General features: G+C 33.9%; 4 protein-coding genes across 6 annotated transcripts; 2 read left to right on the top strand and 2 right to left on the bottom strand.

Annotated features, from left to right (window-relative positions):
• Nucleotides 1–312: 312 nt before the first annotated feature.
• LOC6560874 (helicase ARIP4) lies at nt 313–5554 on the top strand. Its single transcript, XM_032734442.1, has 7 exons — nt 313–2429; nt 2495–3114; nt 3177–3375; nt 3450–4020; nt 4123–4243; nt 4319–4555; nt 4625–5554. Exons 1-7 carry the CDS (start codon nt 415–417, stop codon nt 5323–5325), a joined length of 4464 nt encoding a protein of 1487 aa, XP_032590333.1. The 5' UTR covers nt 313–414; the 3' UTR covers nt 5326–5554.
• Nucleotides 5381–6358, bottom strand: LOC122322371. The gene is made up of 4 exons (XM_043214268.1): nt 6216–6358; nt 6111–6154; nt 5674–6025; nt 5381–5411 (listed from the first exon to the last, which is right to left on the bottom strand). The coding sequence occupies exons 1-4, from the start codon at nt 6224–6226 to the stop codon at nt 5381–5383; spliced, it is 438 nt and encodes a 145-aa protein (XP_043070203.1). The 5' UTR covers nt 6227–6358.
• A 497-nt stretch (nt 6359–6855) lies between these two features.
• On the top strand, nt 6856–8949 carry LOC116804942 (pickpocket protein 19). Its single transcript, XM_032733946.1, has 10 exons — nt 6856–6908; nt 6965–7319; nt 7446–7579; nt 7644–7740; nt 7864–8051; nt 8125–8204; nt 8266–8310; nt 8379–8466; nt 8554–8666; nt 8748–8949. The coding sequence occupies exons 1-10, from the start codon at nt 6856–6858 to the stop codon at nt 8852–8854; spliced, it is 1260 nt and encodes a 419-aa protein (XP_032589837.1). The 3' UTR covers nt 8855–8949.
• A 3572-nt stretch (nt 8950–12521) lies between these two features.
• LOC6561113 (muscle LIM protein 1) lies at nt 12522–13488 on the bottom strand. Of its 3 annotated transcripts, XM_032734479.1 has the most exons (4): nt 13435–13488; nt 13216–13340; nt 12982–13141; nt 12522–12744 (listed from the first exon to the last, which is right to left on the bottom strand). In XM_032734479.1, the coding sequence occupies exons 2-4, from the start codon at nt 13328–13330 to the stop codon at nt 12741–12743; spliced, it is 279 nt and encodes a 92-aa protein (XP_032590370.1). In that variant the 5' UTR covers nt 13331–13340; nt 13435–13488; the 3' UTR covers nt 12522–12740. The 3 variants fall into 3 exon arrangements, with proteins under 3 accessions (XP_032590370.1, XP_032590371.1, XP_001987085.1); XM_032734480.2 differs by lacking the exon at nt 13435–13488 and having other exon boundaries at nt 13216–13357; XM_001987049.3 differs by lacking the exon at nt 12522–12744 and having other exon boundaries at nt 12978–13141; nt 13435–13451.
• Nucleotides 13489–14007: the final 519 nt, after the last annotated feature.

Genomic DNA, 14007 nt, shown 5'->3' with positions numbered 1-14007 from the left:
GATCATCATCAGAATGCGAGTCTAATTGAAAAGTCGCTGGTTCAACATCAGAATGCAAATATGATCGATAAGTCGTTGGTTCATCATCTTCATCCTCATCATCAGAATACAAGTCTTATCGAAAATCCAAATCAAAATATGCATGAGTCAGAGTCGTCTTGTTTAAATGTAATCAATTATAAATCGCCGTTAATGATGTTGAGCACTTCCGATGTGATTCCACCAAACCATCTAAACCCAAATACAAACCCAATCCCAAACCCAATCACACATCCAATCCCAAACCCAATCACAAATCCAATCACAAATCCAATCCCAAACCCAATCACAAATCCAATCACAATCCCAATCCCAATCGCAAATCAAGCCTTGGATCACATCGAAAGAATTAGTGAATGTAGTAGTAGTAGTAGTATGATGCCCGCAGTATTAAAGTCGTACACTAATACTATAGAAAGTGTGAGTAGTGGTGGAGCAGTGTCAAAAGATTTGATACACAACTCGATTGTTCCACCCCATGGATATGGACATGGACAGAAACGAAAGAATTCCGTTGTAACGGATGAAAGTACAAGCACTAAGAAGGGCATATTGTCAGCAATCGAGGAGAAGAAAAATAATCATCTTCGGAAAAATATCCGAGATGTGATGAATGAAAATAATTTAGATACAACTACTCTGGCAGCCCAGAAAGAGGAAGCTGAACGTTTGGCCCGCGTTGCCGGACAGCAGAAATCGATGCGGGAAATCCGAAAATCTGTTGTACACAAGAATATCTTTCGTATTTTAAATATCGATGAGTCGAATGATGTGAACTGTAACTCGCAGGCAAATCACTTTAATAACACTATTGTCCTACCCGAAGATGATTTGGCATCCGTAACGTGTGATGAAACAAATAGTAGTTTAAGCTGCAGCATTGATGATGATGAGGTTCTCGATAAGGAAACTGGCACCGAGCCCTCAAACGAAGTTGTCACAATCGATGATAGTTCCGATGATGATTGCATATTGTTGTCCGAGGAGGAGGAGGAAGAGGAGGAGGATGATTTGAATGAAAGCGAAGATGCGACAAACAGTGGGATGCATGTTAAGGATATATATAATATCCCCGATGAATATGGACGCGTTGTTGTTAATATTGCACATCCTGAAGGTGAAGAAACATTGTATTTGGCTCCACAGATAGCCAAAGTAATCAAACCCCATCAAATCGGCGGTGTACGATTTTTATATGACAATATTATTGAATCGACGCGTCGATTCAATAAATCAAGCGGATTTGGGTGTATCCTTGCTCATTCCATGGGACTTGGCAAAACCTTACAAGTTGTTTCCTTCTGTGATATATTTTTAAGACACACATCCGCAAAGACAGTTCTATGCGTTATGCCCATAAATACATTACAAAATTGGTTAAGTGAATTTAACATGTGGATTCCACGACAAACTGGCGACATGAATGTGCGTCCCCGCAATTTTGACATCTTTGTGCTAAACGACCAACAGAAGAACCTCACTGCACGGGCAAAGGTCATCTTGAATTGGGTGCACAAGGGAGGAGTTTTACTAATTGGTTACGAACTGTTTCGGTTACTGGCATTGAAGCTGGTCACGACACGCAAGAAGAAAGGCAAAAACTCGTACAACGATGCAATGGATTCGAGTAAAGATTTAATGAACCTGGTCTTTGAGGCGTTGGTTAAACCTGGCCCCGATTTGGTCATTTGTGATGAAGGACATCGAATCAAAAATTCACATGCTGGCATCTCACTTGCCCTCAAGCAAATACGCACCCGTCGACGCATAGTCTTAACCGGATACCCTTTGCAGAACAATCTGCTCGAGTATTGGTGTATGGTGGATTTTGTACGGCCAAATTATTTGGGCACACGCACGGAGTTTTGCAATATGTTCGAGAGGCCAATACAGAATGGTCAGTGTGTCGACTCAACACCCGATGATATCAAGCTAATGAGATATCGAGCTCATGTTCTTCACTCCTTACTCTTGGGGTTCGTTCAACGCCGCTCGCATACTGTGTTGCAATGCACTCTGCCACAGAAATTGGAATATGTTATCCTTGTGCGAATGACTCCATTTCAACGAAAGCTTTACGATACCTTTATGACGGATGTTGTGCGCAAAAAGGCATTTCCAAATCCATTGAAGGCATTTGCCGTCTGTTGTAAGATATGGAATCATCCGGATGTTTTATACAACTTTCTAAAAAAATGTGAGACTGATTTAGATTTAGAAATTGATGAAGATACCAAGAGCAACACCACAATCCCCGTCGTCGATCCAAATCCAACTGGTGTCATCGACACAAATACTGCCCCAATGATTCCTCCGCAAGTTAACAATGGAAGCAATGATCGTGTACATAATAATACCTCAGAGATAAATAAAATCTATGCTAATAAAAGGTAATATTAGTTTTAATTTCAAATTCATAATGTTATATTATATGTTTTTTTTCTTTTATGTTTAGTTGCGAGCAATATGGTGCCGAAAAAGAGGATCATCAACTCAATATGGGTACTTATAGCACGGAAGCGAAAGGAGGAGGCAATTATTGGTTGGATGCAAATATACTACCGAAACCAAGCTATGTTGAAGTCATAAAGCAAACCGATTCGAATATGGCTAAGGACTTTGAAACTATTCCCGGCTCTTCCGAAATAGTCGACTTGGATACGAATGAAATCAAAACAGTTGAAAGAATCGTTCAGCCTACTTCCATTAATCACCAAAAAAATATTGATTGCGAAAAGCTAAAGTCCATCGAAAATAGCAATTCAACGAAACAAGGCCTTACCACCAGTATTATTAACGACACGAATAAAAAAACGTTCAAGCCAAAAAAAATTAATGATGAATTTTCATGTTCCTGGGCACTGGACATAATGAAAAACTACGTCCCTGGCCAAATATCGACATCACCTAAAATGGAAATATTCTTTTGCATTATGAAAGAGAGCATTTTTATGGGTGATCGAATATTGTTGTTCAGTCAAAGTCTATTGACACTAAATCTAATCGAAGGGTTTCTCAAATCAAGCTTTGTACCATGCACTACAAACTTTTGGATGCGAAATGTTTCATATTTTCGTAAGTATTCGAATCGAAAGAATTGTAACTTATCTAAACTTATCTTTTTCGTTTATTTACAGGTTTAGATGGTTCGACTTCGTCGCAAGAAAGAGAAAGGCTCGTCAATGAGTTTAATGCGAATCGTAATATTAAGCTTTTCCTAATATCTACAAGAGCCGGTTCCTTGGGTATTAATTTGACTGGTGCGAACAGAGTTATCATATTTGATGCCAGCTGGAATCCTTGTCATGACACCCAAGCTGTATATAGGATTTATAGGTGGGTACAATTTAAATAATATATATTTTTTAAATTATTTTATTGGAATTACCCAAAAATATTTTGCATTACAGATACGGACAAACAAAACAATGCTATGTGTACAGAATTGTAATGGATAAATGCCTGGAAAAGAAAATCTATGACAGGCAAATTAAGAAACAAGGAATGTCTGATCGAATCGTTGATGAATGTAATCCAGAGGCGCATTTATCGATGAAAGAGATAACCAACTTGTGCCACGATTATAGCTCAGATGATGAGCAGCAAACGGATGGTGAAGGTCAGAAGTCTAATGAAGCAACCACCACACAAAATAATGAATTGGGCGAACCTCCTGGAGCAACGACTGCTAAAATAAAAGACGAAAAATTTGTTCACTCAACGACGCATTTGGATCCGATTATTAATACAATTGTTGATTTACATGAAAACTATATAACAAAAGATCCTTTCCTCCATGAAAGCTTACTAGTTGATCAAAAAGATCGAAAGCTATCACAAGCTGAAAAAAGACAGGCACACCGCAGTTACGAGCTCGAAAAGAAGGCGTCTGTAAATCAAAAATTAACCTATGCCTCAGGAAAAATGCAATATAAAATTGTTAACCAGGATGGTACTGTTATTACTCGCCCAGTGGCCTCAGTAAGTATTCAAAAAATAGATAAACAAATATGCTTTAAGCTAAAAATGATGTAACAAATATTTTGGTTTGTGAGATATACTTACCTTATATCATTTTTATAGATTAAACCCATACAAGCAAAGAAAACAAACGCTCCAAGTGGAGGTCGGTCAACTCGTTGGATTCCTGCTGAAGTGTGGCAAAGACAGGGAATGACTGCTCAGGAAATGACGTTACCCCTTGGTAAGCAAGGACACCTTTAAAAAACAGGCTGGCAAGTTAACGTTTTCTATTAATGATACGATTCTATTATTTTAGACGTTGTCATACCAACAAATTCATCAGAGAAATCTAATATAATACTCAAAGCTGGACAAAGAGTTATGGTGCTGAAGTCAGCGAAAGGAATCTATATGCAATTAGATAGTGGTAAGATTATCGCAATCAGAACAACATCCAAGCGCCCGGATGATGAAAAGACCAGCAAAGAAGACGTAATTGATATTACATCCGATTGCGATACTGATGTTCCGAAGTCGAAAACGCCTGAGCCAGGTATGAAAATACATTTTGATATAACAAGTAGCACAAAATGACTTCAAATTTGTAATTAATTAATTTTAGAAAAACCGATGGACACCACATCAACTGGAGAAAACACAAAAGACGCGATAAGCAAAGAGTGCTTACCCATTCAACCGTCTTTAGAGCCAGCCTTTACGAGAACCAGCAATTTGGAAAATCATCAGCAAACTAAACCACAAATAATGCAAAACAGTAATCAAATTCAAGGCTTAAACAGCATTCCACCAACTCTGCACCAGCAGCCGGAAAATGTAGACTATCAGAAACAACAACAGCAACAGCAGCAACAACACCAACAGCCGTACAAGCACGAAGCACAGTTGCCTGGCGTCGAATCTTATAATAGTTCCATTAATAGTATCCCATCGAATTCAACGCATCCGCAGACAATGATTCCCAATAATGATTTAGCGGAAAACTCATATTTTGCAAGTAAAAATGTTCAACATTCGTTCCCTCCCCAATATTACAATTACTATGAAAATAAGAATGCAGCCTCAACAACCAACTATCATCTTAATAATTATGCGCCCTATGGACATTTTAATTTTGCCCCTTATCATTCCAACTTTCACACGACGGCTGGTTACAGCGGCAATCCCGCACCATACATTAACTCGAATGCGTTTCCTAGACAACCATGGAATGCAGTTGGAAATCATCAAACAAATAACGAATCGATTCGTCAGCAACCGTATATGGGAAGTACTTACTCCATTAATGAATGGTCTTCCCAATAAAAGAAGTAATCATTTTAATAATTATTTCTTGAATAAATTTTGACTTATTTATTTATTAGACTAGAAAATTCTCTTGAGAAGTAGCACTAAATACCAAATAAGCTTAGATTGTCATTCCAAAACAGATAAAATGTATATCCAATAAATAAACATAGATAATATAAATATGTAGAACAAATGTGAATTTCTTGTGAGATGAAGCGGTAACTAATGTAATCAATTAATTAATCAACATTAAGATAATACTTTCACTTTTAAAACATTGTTCAATATATTTTAGTTGTACAATACATTCATAACTTCATATGTTTGTTTAATTAATATTTATTTAATATTTTATATATATACTGTATTACCAGCTCCTCAATTAATAATTTAAGAACTTCGCCCTCTTGACAATGAACATTTTGCCAAAGCGCGTCTTCATTATATAAATCGTTTATTATAATGTTTTCAATATGATCGCGTGACTGACACGTTAAATTCTTTTCAACGCGCTTCGAACTGATATTATTCATTGAAAGACATTTTTGTACACCTTTGCAGTAGATGCAATTTGTGCATCGTGGCGTATTCGGTGGATTGTGTAGAGCCAGAGAGCATATCAAAATGGTAGTTTCTTCCTTATAGATAAGTTCCTTTATCATTTCGAAAGTGCTATCGAGAATTACTCTATCATTAACGGTTAAGGAAAATCGATCTTTTTTATTTAAATATCCCATATAACATTTAAAAATATATATTAAATACAGAAATAATTTGAAACCTTGCCGTTATCTACTTACCCGTTATTTGACTTAGATCGACCCACATTAGGTATATTTTCAGCCTACGTAATTGGAATACTTAAGTTGCATTTTTTTTTTAAGGATTACAGACTATTCGCTTACCAATTCTTCATAAAGATGTATTCTACTCAACATTTGCTTACAGCATGAAGAGGACTTCTTAACTTCTATGGGCCCTTCTCTTGCCATTCGATTTACTGGAATTCCAATTAAATCTAATATCTTAGAGTTCAATTGTCATACTCTAATTTTGTTTTGTATGGCCAATATAAAGTTATATGGATGTTTTAAAACTGCTTCACGTCGCTTCAAGCCATGGTTCATGGTGAAAAATAAATCGTTCGATTAAAATCGATTTAATAGCATTGGTTGATTTAAGGTTGCAAGAAATCGATATCGCTATTCTCTCCTTCAGTTGGCTTGTAATACTTTAATTGTATCCATTTTTAAATATATATATATATATGTTTATTTTAAATGACAGAAATAACTACTAATAAATTAGAAGCGTTGATAATTGTCAACTTTACATATGTTTTCTTCATGGCAACTTATAATTTAAGCAAACAATAATGAATAAAAGTCATGCAATAACTGAAATAATTATATATAGTATTGTTCAATTAGTAGATTAATTCCTGCATTAAGCCCCATCCACTATTTTACACACGAAACCCGACAATAACGGGGTAAATTTATAGATTTTTCAAAGCTTTTTCCAGTCGGAAGGCTTTCCTTAACGATGAAACACAATAGTTGCATTGATTTTCTTAAAATTAACTTTTATAACAAAAGGTAATTTGTTAAATGTACAGTCATATCTGGTTGGCTTAATAACACTCAGTTCACAGATTATTTTGGTTAATTGTCATAAGTGCTTCTGGATGGAATATGGCTGCAATATTTATACTTATAATGGCCAGATTTCATACAGACTTAACGAGCATCGGAGTAACAACGAGCTATATTCATTGGACAAACACTTTTCCATCGGTTAGCATATGTTTGGTGAAGAATAGGATAACTGAAGATTTTGCAGAATTCATCCAAGAACGCATTCCTGGAAACGAAACCCAGACAGCTATTTATCGTCGAAATATCTTCGACTATCTGTTTTTAAGCCCTGAGAACATGAATATTAAAGAAGCATATTGTCGGGGCTATAATTCAACATGTGGCGTTGATATAAGAATTTTGAGAAGAGAGGTACATATTACATTATTTTAGTTATCATCTTAAATAGAGAAACTCGAGAAACAATGTAGCTAAAAAATGATAGAGGAATATTAATCCCAATCTTTTGGTGCCAATTATTAATAACTATTTTCTCAGTTGCTACCGCGTTCTTGTAAAAATATAATTAAGGTTTACTATTCGGATGCTTTGGTGCCTGACTGCGAAACAATATTCAAATTTCATGAGCTGGAAATGGGATACTGTTTTTTGGCCAACAACTTAATGGATTAGTAAGTATTTCATTTATTATTGCCTAATTAAATGCAATAAATTCATGTGTTTAACAATTTTCAGTGATAATATGGATCTGTTACCCTTGAAATTCTCAAGTACAAAACATCATCCGATACTCAAATTAGTAATGCAAGGTCAACTAATATTCAAATATCAAGTAAGATTTTGTATAGGCTTTAAAAAGTGTGCACTAGAGTTGCGCAAAACTATAGCAAAAACTCCAACAATTTGTAAATCGTTTTGTTGTAACTATTTCATAATTTTTATTTAAAAAAAAAAGGTATATGTTCATAGTCCCGAGGACGTGCCTTATTTCAATGCAGTGAGATTTCTTACTACAAATAAGATTACTGCGCACACCTTTAATATTGAGGAGATGCAGTACAACGCTGATGTCATTGAAGTAAACGTTGATCAACGTATGTGCAAATTTCCTTCAGAAAGCAGCAATTCCCATTTCGTTTACAGGCAAGCAAAAAATGACTATACAATTTTTGCAGGCTTTTAAAAATGCTCAACTGTATTTGATTAATAATTTCAGCTTTTCCAGTTGTATGTCTCAGATAAGAACAAACATGGAAATGAAAGCATGTAATTGTACTTTATTTAATCCTTTAACGGGTAAAAATGTTGTTACTCTTGGAGAACTTTTGTCTTTATTACAATATATTTGTTACTACAGATAAAAATGACTGCTCTATGAAAGGAATCAAATGTTTAGAGGAAGGTAACATATTCAATTTATTTTAAAAAATTAATATACAACTAAAAATGAGATTATTTCTATATTTCCAGCCGATATTTCAGAACGTGTGAAGCAGTATGTGGGAGCCAATTTAGTTTGTTTGCCCTCGTGCGTGGAACAACAAATTAGCCATGTTGGGTGAGATGATCTCAATCTGGCCAGGAAAAATATATATTTGATTTGCTATCCTAAAGTAAGAACTCCGTTTTTTCGCCCCCAATTTAGATCAGTTGAATATAATGGAGTGCATGATGATTACATTGTTGAAATAGAAATTGCCAGTACACCTTCTGTTAGATTCCATCGCAGTGTTACGCAAACCACATTGGATCTCATAGGTGACTGAAAGCCAAGTTTACAATATTGATCGCAATAATTGAGATACATATATATAAATATTTCATTTCGGTTAATTTCAGTTGCGATTGGGGGAGTTATTGGCCTTTTTATCGGTGCATCTTTGCTAAATATTTTGGAACTAGTCTCAATGATTCTTCGCAAGTTAAAATATTTGTTTTCCAATTGAAATTATTAAAAATAAGTGTTGTGGCTTGTGTACCTGTACCTGCTCGAAAAATTGGACAAAAAACTTTCTGAATAAGGTATTTTTTTATTCTTTAATTGGCAGACTAAAGGCAAACATTTTCACAAATTTTTATTAAATATTTTTGAAGACATTAACCATTTTTACAAATAAAATAAGTTATATATAAATAAATAAATAAATAAATATACTCTAATCTTTGGTTAGTAATACATATATGTTTTTGGATAAATAATTTTCGTATCTGTTGTTGAAATTTAATTTTTGTTAATTTTGGTAAAATACACTTCGATTGGTAGCTGTGGGACATCAGTGGTGCGAAGTATATCTATTGGGGGGCTAACAGCAATATCGGCATCTGGAGTATGTTTACGGAATGTTCGCATTGGTCGTCGGGTAGATCTACCGTTAGTATTCGATATAGTCATTATAGCCGACTCTGCTGCTAGCGCTGTTGTTTCGCTTATAGTAGATATTGTAGTTGCCAAAGTTTTGTTATTGGGTTTTGTATTTATTTTCCTTGTTTCACGCAAAATTACTTTTTCAGTTGTGGTGTTTAATATTGGAGTTTTTAATTCAGTTTTGGGCTTCAATATTTTTGAATTCAGGCTATTTGATCGGCTAATATTGTATGCTTTAAATCTTGTCGCATTAGCTTCTAATTTTCTGCGCCTCACATGAATAAAATTGGTTCTATTCCGCCTATGTTTAATTGGTGTCGATTCAGTGGTGCTTGATATATTCGGTATGTATTGATTTTTAGTTAACGTTTGTGTTTTGTTCTGTGTCGCCTTTATTTTTGTACCCATTATTTTTATACTCATCTTCTTTCTATAATTTTTTTTCAAATCGTTTGTGGAGTTAGTTTCTTCTTTAATTTTCGATGCATTTATATTTGGGAATCGGACATCGCTCAAGGTTATGTTTTCCAGTTTTAACGGACTTCTGCCGCAGCTATAGCAAAAATCGTCATTTAATGTGATCGGCATTAGATTCTTTCGGAATGATATATTCTTTTTTGTTGACCAGTTCTTTTTATCAAATATCGTATGTGGTATGTTCGTGGTAACTGTACGATTTAATGCCAAAACGTTTAAGATTTCCCTAACAACTAACGATTTTTTTCTATCAGTCATTGCATTTGGTATATCTGTTGGAATTATAGTTGAAAAGCTAAAAGATTCCTTAGTTGTTTCGACATTTGGTAGAACAGTTGTAGTCGTAGGTTGGAATCCAATAGTAGTTTGTAGTATAGGTTCTGTAGATCTAACAGGCTCCATAGTAGTAGTACTTGTACTAGTTGTAGTACTAAAGATGTCGATGGGCGAACTAATAAATAGTTTAGTTTGTTTAGTAATAAAACTATTTTGTGGCTGTGAGTCATAAGATATAATTTTGTCCTCAGCTGGTTTGTAATTGAAATTTAAGTTCTTGGCAGAATTGGGAACAATGACATCGTCAAGAGTAAAATAGCTATGTGTTGTATATGGTTGGAATGGGGGTTCAATCATTGGCGGGATTGTATTACTGATACTATTTGATATACTTTCAAGACCCCGAAAATTGGGCAACACGTTGATGCTGTTCGAAATAGTTTCAAGACCCCGAAATTGAGGTATTACGTTGATACTGCCCTTCACTTCATCATGTGAAGTAATATTTTTGTTGTGTTTGCAAATCGTTATGTTCGGATAGACAGGTGGTTTTGGCTTGATATACGCTGTGCTTGGTGTTGTTTTTGTTGCCGATGTCGATGATATTCGAACAGATGTCATATATGTTCTCAGAATATTCGATGACAATGACGCGTCATCGTAAGTATTTTTAAACGGACTTCTGCAAAAGAGAAAAGCACAAAATTGTATACGTAGGTTTGTTTGTGAGATGAAATAATTCGGCTAAAATAGGATGCTTTCATAAAGATTTGAATTAAGACAATACCTCATCCGTTTTCCATAAGATGCACCAATTTCAGGCGGAGCATTTCTATATACATGTTTTATTTGCAAGTTCCCCATACGTTGTTTTCTAGTTGGAAATTGTGGAGCTCTTGTCGCATACCAGTATAGTTTTCTAAAATTACTTGGCTGATTGTATAAATATAAAGCTTTCGGATCAATGGACCAAATCTTAAAAAAAAAGTTGTTAATATATTTAAAATTATGTATTTAAATCCATGTTTTGGCCACTTAAAATTCATAACTTTACATACCCCGGTTTTGTATCGAATGTTGTCAGAGCACACCTTTGTAATTGATAAAATAATGATAGTTCCTGAAATCAAATTAATATAATACAATTGTTCAAGAAAATTTCATATTTGTCGATAGTTAGATGGTGTAAGGGCTAAGGTTAGTTGGTTGATGGGTTGAGAAAAGCATTTTGTCTACAGGCTTTCCTTTTTGGGGACTGGTAAGTTTCAAGATATTTAAAATATGTGTTTCTTCACTTTCTTTTTCACTTTCACTTTTACACATTGCATCATTTATATTTAATATTTGTTATTTTGTATAACATTTTTATGGATTAAATATTACAATTACCGATGCCAATATCATGAATACTATATTATAGATAAAATATTATATTTACCTATGCAAATATGTATAATGTTAAATGACTGAAAGGGCTTTCCGAACATGTTGATATTTGTTCTTTACTAGCAAACAAGGACGCCTCGCTGGAAAATATATTGGTTGTGTTAATGTTCACATATGTTTTATTTAATAATATATATTCTCAAAATCCGCTTAAAATCTGCTACCAACAATACAATTAATCAAGCCACACTAATTTTAAATTTATTGTATTAAAAAAGATATGTATACCCTGTATGCCCACATGAATCATATATGAGACCCGCAACTTTTACAAGAGGTATTTCGCTCTTCCAAAATCTAGTAGATTCTCACATACGTTATACAGCTCAAGATTGTTTTATATTAAAACAATAAATAATTTGTGGATAAAGAGTGTGTTTAAATGTACATAAATAAAATAAAATTATTTATTACAAGTACACAATAATTATATGATTTTACGGGATACAGGGTAGAAGCGCATTTAGCATTTTGGAATATTACGATTTCACTCTTAGTCTGTGTCTTGAAGCATAACACTTAATGCTTGGTCAAGTTTCTTCATATCTTCGGTTTCCATCGTTTTTTAATACCCTTCCCTTCAGGTGGGCGTTACCCTACACTAGAAAGTGATTCTATAAATAATATTTATATACATGTAGACAATAGAGCATATAGATGGTATTCAAATGTTTCATATGTCAAAAATAGAATTTTTCAGTGGAAGGTATTTTAAAATGTAAAATATTTTTGATTTATTATCAATTTTTATCTGTATGCTACTTGCTATATTTAGTTGTATTCTATATTTAGCCCAAATAGTCTCAACAAATTCTAAGAAGTGGTGGAAATAGATATTTATCGATATTTTGGTTATCAGTCATATAAATAAAAAGCGTGCTCTGCATATTATATACAGAATTATTCATTCCACGTTCTCTTCAAGAATTACATTATTTACATAGTCAAGTCTGTGTGTCCATATTTTATCGTACATTAGTTTTACAGCACACAAATGTGTACATAACCTGTATTTTATTTATAGATATATTAAAGATTTCGTTTTGATATTTCTGTTTATTATACTAAGTGTTTTTTTTATTTGTTTTTTTTTTTTAAATTTCTTTTATTAATTTACAGTCAGTAATGAAAATGAATACAAAAATATTTTTTACCATAATTTTCACACATATCAGGATAAATATAACACATAGGGTCAAGACATGAACACTGATTCATGTCCCGCAGATACAATTGAATTAAGCAAATGGCAATTGGCAGGAACCATATTAACTGAAATTGTGAAAGAGAAATAAATCATTAATTATGAGCTCAATCAATTATAATTAAATAAAAATAATGCTCTTATTGTTGTTTATGTGTACAACCAATTAGTCACACATAATATACATTGTATATAAAAAATATTTATATAGCAGCATTAACAATATGTGTATAGGTTCTTCATATTTTCTATACTATATAAATATTTGTAAATGAAAAATATAATCTAAAAAGTTGAATACTCACTCTCTATTTAAATGTGCACCCGTGTCTGTTGACAAGCAGCCAGCACCACCGCCGAAGCCGTATCCCTTGGGTCCGTACTTCCTACCGTGGCAATTTTTGCAGAACAGCACGGCTTCATGCTCGGTGCAGTTTGTCGAATCCAGAGCCTTATTGCACATACCTTGATAGGAATTATAAAAGTAATTTTTTAGATCACATGTATGCATGTGTGTGTGTATGTGTGTATGTACTTACTGCACTTGAAGCAAGTCTTATGGTATTTGTGGCCACCAGCAACACGCTCCTCGGCGGCGTACACCGATTTGCCGCATGCGGGGCACTTGGGAGTCTCAACCGGAACAAAAGGCATTATGTTCTATCTGCAACAGGTAACATTAAGTAATTTAAGTAAATATAATATATATGTATACATATATATATATATATATATGCGTATGTATTTAGCATACATACCGTCAAAAGGTACACTTGTAAAGAAGTTCCTGTATGTTAAAGACGCTGCAGACTAAACTGGAAAGATTCTGTACACTGGTAGTCTATATTTGTGGATGCACACGGCACAACAAAAAATACATGTTGTGTGTGTGGATGTGTATATGTGTACGTGTGTGTTAAATATACAGCAATAAAACGTTAAATATAATCGAAATTTGTTTTGTTGTCTCTATATGTACGTACAAAAACTACCAACGAATTACAATCATCCCCTCTACTGCATCAAATATTAATAATCACATAAATGTAGTTAAGTAATTTTGGTTAATATACATATATCCTTTTGTACAGCCAGAGCAATATGGTTGCTATAATTATAGTATTATGTGCAAGCATGCATAAGTAAAAATATACAACATATATATATGAAATCATACATATATTCATATTTGATTCTCAAATTGTGTATGACTCCCTACGAATATAAATAAATATTGCATATAAATATTTATATTATATACGTGCGAATGAGTATTTTGAACAAGGGCGTGTAAAGGGAAATTTTTTTATTGGTGGGCGGGGTGTACAGGT

Source organism: Drosophila grimshawi, unplaced genomic scaffold (assembly GCF_018153295.1).
Source record: "Drosophila grimshawi isolate 15287-2541.00 unplaced genomic scaffold, ASM1815329v1 contig_1369, whole genome shotgun sequence".
Lineage (NCBI taxonomy): Eukaryota > Metazoa > Arthropoda > Insecta > Diptera > Drosophilidae > Drosophila > Drosophila grimshawi.
The sequence above is the reverse complement of the archived record's forward strand: the minus strand, read 5'-3'. Positions and strand labels throughout refer to the sequence as shown.